At 36.9% G+C, this 4,536-nt stretch overlaps 1 protein-coding gene across 1 annotated transcript in view; it reads left to right on the top strand.

Annotated features, from left to right (window-relative positions):
* The window catches only part of grm8a (glutamate receptor, metabotropic 8a), a 62,397-nt gene extending 59,565 nt beyond the window's left edge, over positions 1-2,832 (top strand). Inside the window, exon 10 of the mRNA XM_035680822.1 lies at positions 2,055-2,832. Within this exon, the coding sequence (XP_035536715.1) occupies positions 2,055-2,067 (13 nt within the window). The 3' untranslated portion in view covers positions 2,068-2,832. The remainder of the gene's footprint in view (positions 1-2,054) is intronic.
* Positions 2,833-4,536: the final 1,704 nt, after the last annotated feature.

Raw genomic sequence — 4,536 nt, 5'->3', positions numbered from 1 at the left:
TGTATATATACACATATATACATATATATAAATATATTTCATATATATATATCTGGCAGATATATATCTGGTGCTGTGGTTGTGGTGCCGAGGTCGTGTGGCATGACATTTTGATGTTATTTGACTAAAAACTATGCATTTTCAGATACTTTTCTCACTATATAAACTCAATAATATCTCACTTAAAATAATTCTAAAATGTCAGTAAAATAAATAATATTAGTGATGTCAACACAGACATCAGTCAGCATCAGTCCTTCCTCCTGTCCTGTCAGATTGGTTTCAAACCAAACAAGCTTGTTCCTAAATCACTTTTCGAATAACTAGCATGTCGTGGTTGTAACAACAACTGCAGAAAAAGCAGGTGGAATAACGCTATTCTACATTTTCTACTTTGTACTTAAGTCATCTTCTACTTGATTAAACTTGCACCGCGGCCTCTCTGCTGAGCCATCTGCTCTCTTGCTGTCTGCGTGTCTGTATATGTGTATGGAGCTGAGCCCTGCCCTCTGTCCTGCAGAAGAGAGAGACACAGAAGCTAGTGCAACCATAAATGACAGTGAAATGTGGTCCTCTCAGCATTCCTTTATTTCTTTTAATTTGGCCAAGGCTTTGTGAAAAAAAAAAACCAAAAAGCTGCGCCGTCTATAGTACATTATGATTATTATGTTTGATGATAATATGATTGTTTTGGTGCCCCCACCACACTTGGTACAAACAAAACAAATATTTTCCCTTCTGTACATTTAGATATACAGTTCACATGCTGCTTTTTGCTTTAATTAAGCAAAAGTTTAATTTCAATTTGAAAATTAATTTCACGCCTGACTCTTTTTTTGCATGGCAAAACAGCTGCAACATTGACAGTTTTTAAATAGCATGGTGCGTTTTCTCCGAGCTTTGACAGTGAAGCACTGTGACATCCACTTCAAATCTCTATTTTGTGTTGTGCTGGTTCTCTTGTTTCAGCAATCTGCAGATGAAATGACAGGACTGTGTGTGTGTGTGTGAATGTGCATGGTTAGCTGTGAGTGTGTATGTGTGCATGCATGTTTTTTTTGTCTGAGTCTCCATCAATGTAAGTGGATTCGCGTGTGTGTGTTTCTCTCAATAGTTGCGTGTGTGAGTGGTGTTTGTACACGTGTCATCTGTAATCTCATAAACACATGTATGTCTCAGCCTTGCTGTGCATGTGTTCCTGTGCAGCCTGTGAATACTGTATCTGGGCGTATAATAGGTTTCAGACCTGAGAAGGCAAACCATGTTTTTTCTGTCAGCACTTTATTAGCATCAGTGAAGGAAGCAGGTCACAGTTCATTCATTTAGCCAATAGTTAAACTGCTTAGTCATCTCCTCACATGCTTCACTTTGCAAAAAGGTTGCAAATTAATAAGTTCCATATGGTTCAAGCAACAAATAATTTAAAAGTGATGAGCAGAAAGCAAATTTAAGAGTCTTTACTTTTTTGCTACATGACATTTTGTTTAAGAGCGCTCTTCGGAAAACATCAATAAAAAGATCTGGATGTTTTTCAGGTCTGCATGCACTCAACCCTATGTATGTGTGTGTGTATATATATATTAAGATTATATATATATACACATCATGGACCTTTTCCCATTATCCGAACAGTATGATGGTGAAACACAAGTGAACAACCGAAAGAAAAAAATAATAAAAGGGTTGTATGAAAGCATCAGAGTATAACAATGGCGCAGTTAGAGGCCCGTGGTTGCTGCAAAAACATTGACATTTACCATGGAACGCTTGAGGGGACACAAGACATAATGGGTTTGACAAAAAGCCCCAACAACTCAGGTGGACTGTAGATGTGACACTGTTACGTGACCATCTGTAGCAAAATCTGCTCTCAACTGCTCTTTCTTCTCTCCTGTTTCCTTTCCTCTTCCCATTCCATTCCACCAATCTGTCTCTTCTCTTTCATTCTCTCTTTCCCCTTTCTGCTCTTTTTTTCTCATTTTTGTTTAATTTTCCTATCCCTTGCACCTCACACCATCTTCCTTCCACCTTCTACCCTTTTCGTATTCACGCAGCTTCATCAACTAAGACGACATATGTCAGCTACAGCAATCATGCCATTTGAAGGGACCACAGAAGATTAAGGAAGGGATTGGACAGGAGAGGGGGGCGTGTCTCGGGGCAGTGCCAAGTGAAAGAAGGAGCCGTCGTTCTTAGCCGATTGGCTGAAGAACTGGCGGAAGGACAGATCGCCCAATGGAATCCAAGCATGAGACATTTTGTATTGTTCCACATCAAACCACAGAGAGGTGGGACCACATAAACAGCCAGTCAGTGTGCCTGCTTTCCCGCTGCTCACAGCTCATTGGTCCTACCATGAACTTACCTGTTTTAAAAAAAAGACACAACATGAAAAAAGTGACGTACCATAGGACACTGTGGTGGACAGAGTAACTATTAAAACCTACAAAAAAAAACCAAAAAAAAAACAAACAAAAAAGAATCATGAAAAGAAAAAGAAAAAAGCTCTCAGAAACCATGTAGACATTATATCTAAAAGGGCAAAAGGTGGGGCCGGGAAGAGATTTAACAGAATACATTTTAAAAGATATTTAAAAAGAGAAATGTAAGAGAAAATCTATGAGACTCAAACATGTTTGTTGTTATTCTCTACTTGTAAGTATTTTTGTGGTTGTGACGATTTTTTCATTCTTGTCTCACCGTTGTCTGATGGATCGCCCTTGCTTAATGAGATGAGTGTGTTTCCTCCTGCTGTCTTGGCTAACTGGGTTGTAGCCTTGGGTTGTGAACCTGTAAAATGCCATGGTTGAAGCATGCCAGTTTTTATACAAAAAGGAGATTTATTTATAATAAAGGAATGTTTTGCAAATGTGTAGATTGGTGGTCGTTTGTACGTTTATAGTTTTGAGGGTGACTCGGTTTTAAATGGTCTATAGGAGAATTGATGGATGACAAAAGGTTTTAGTGACTGATTATGGCAATACATCATCCCTTCAAACGTCAACATTGCTTCACATATAAATCAATACCGTATCATGCTTATTATATGTAGATGTAGATACGTTACTTGGTTGATTAGTGATCATGCTTGCATCAAGTTTTTTAGTGTAGTTGTCCAGACTTAAATATATCAGCTGCTGCATAGATTGCCATAAAATTGTGTTTCCATGGACCTCAGAGGAGGAATGCTAATTACTTTAGTGCTACCATGAGGTTGACGTGTGGTTTTGAGTGAAGTGGCTTGACAGGTACTGGATGGATTACCATTAAATTTGATACATCCTGTATATTCATGTCCCTCTCAAGAACAATAACTTTGGTGGTCCCCTGACTCCAATAGTTTTGTTTATGACCAAATACTTAAACTAAAACTAATGACATTCCCATTAGCTTTAGCTGTACTTTGTGTTTAGTGCTTAACTTAATGTTAGCATGCAAAAATGCTCAGCTAAGATGGTAACCATAATTAATTAGCATGGTAGCATTGTCATTGTCATTAACTTAAACTCAAAGCAGCATTCCTAGCATGGCTTTAGAATAGTCTGCTTTCAACATTGTTCTTGGCACTGTAATAAAACCAAAGCACAGCAAAGCATAAAAAAACAAGTGCTTTGAAATCTAATCTTGGACTATTTAGAAATTCTTTATTGTTAAGAATAACACACCTTTACCATCTCACCCCAAGCAGAACATGAGAATGGATCATTCATTCATATATTGTAGAAAAATAGTAAAGTATTAATGTCAGTTATAGCATTAATTTGTTAATAAATTAATAAAGTTATAAAGTTGTTATTATGGGACAAGTAATCTATAACACTGGTTCTCAAACTGTATAGGGGCCATGGACGACCAGGGGAAAAATATGGAGTGAAAGTAAGTAATAGGATTTATGTAGGGAAAATGAACAAACAAGTGTTCGCTGATGTTAATCTGACCTTTATTTCACTAAAATTTAACTTTAAACAGCTTCAAAGCTTTAAACATCAATCTTTCTTTGCTATTACATTAGAGACTGCAGGGACAGAAGAAATGGCTTTAAGTGTCTCACTTGACAGTTAGAGGAGAAAGATATCATAAACTGCTTTAAATAATGAGGGTAATTGAAATGTATACATTTAAAAATAAACTGCAGACAATGTTGCTTTCTTTTTTAAGAGTTTCATATATATTACAATATTTATTTATGAAAGGACGAGAAAGGAGAGAAGATTCAAGATTCAAGAACTTTATAGATAGAACGCACGCAGCTGCGCCCCAAAGGATAAATACCTGCTTTGACTCCAAGTATTAACGTCATATATAATAGAAACTCATGCTCTCACCTTTCTTTTTCTATATAGGGTCCTTAACTGCACTCTCTTTGTTATTTTCCTAAAGAGAAGAATATACTGATGTTATATAGATGAATCAGATTCTTTCTTGTGTAATCAAGTAACTTCCTTTAATACTAAATTGCCATGCTGAGACAAACAACCGCAACCAAGAGATAAATCAAACTATCCGTGTGAGCAAGCCACGAAACTGGCAAACTAT

Source organism: Morone saxatilis, unplaced genomic scaffold, assembly GCF_004916995.1.
Source record: "Morone saxatilis isolate NCDOM2014 unplaced genomic scaffold, NCSU_SB_2.0 Contig10, whole genome shotgun sequence".
Lineage (NCBI taxonomy): Eukaryota > Metazoa > Chordata > Actinopteri > Moronidae > Morone > Morone saxatilis.
This window is presented reverse-complemented; position numbering and strand designations above follow the sequence as displayed.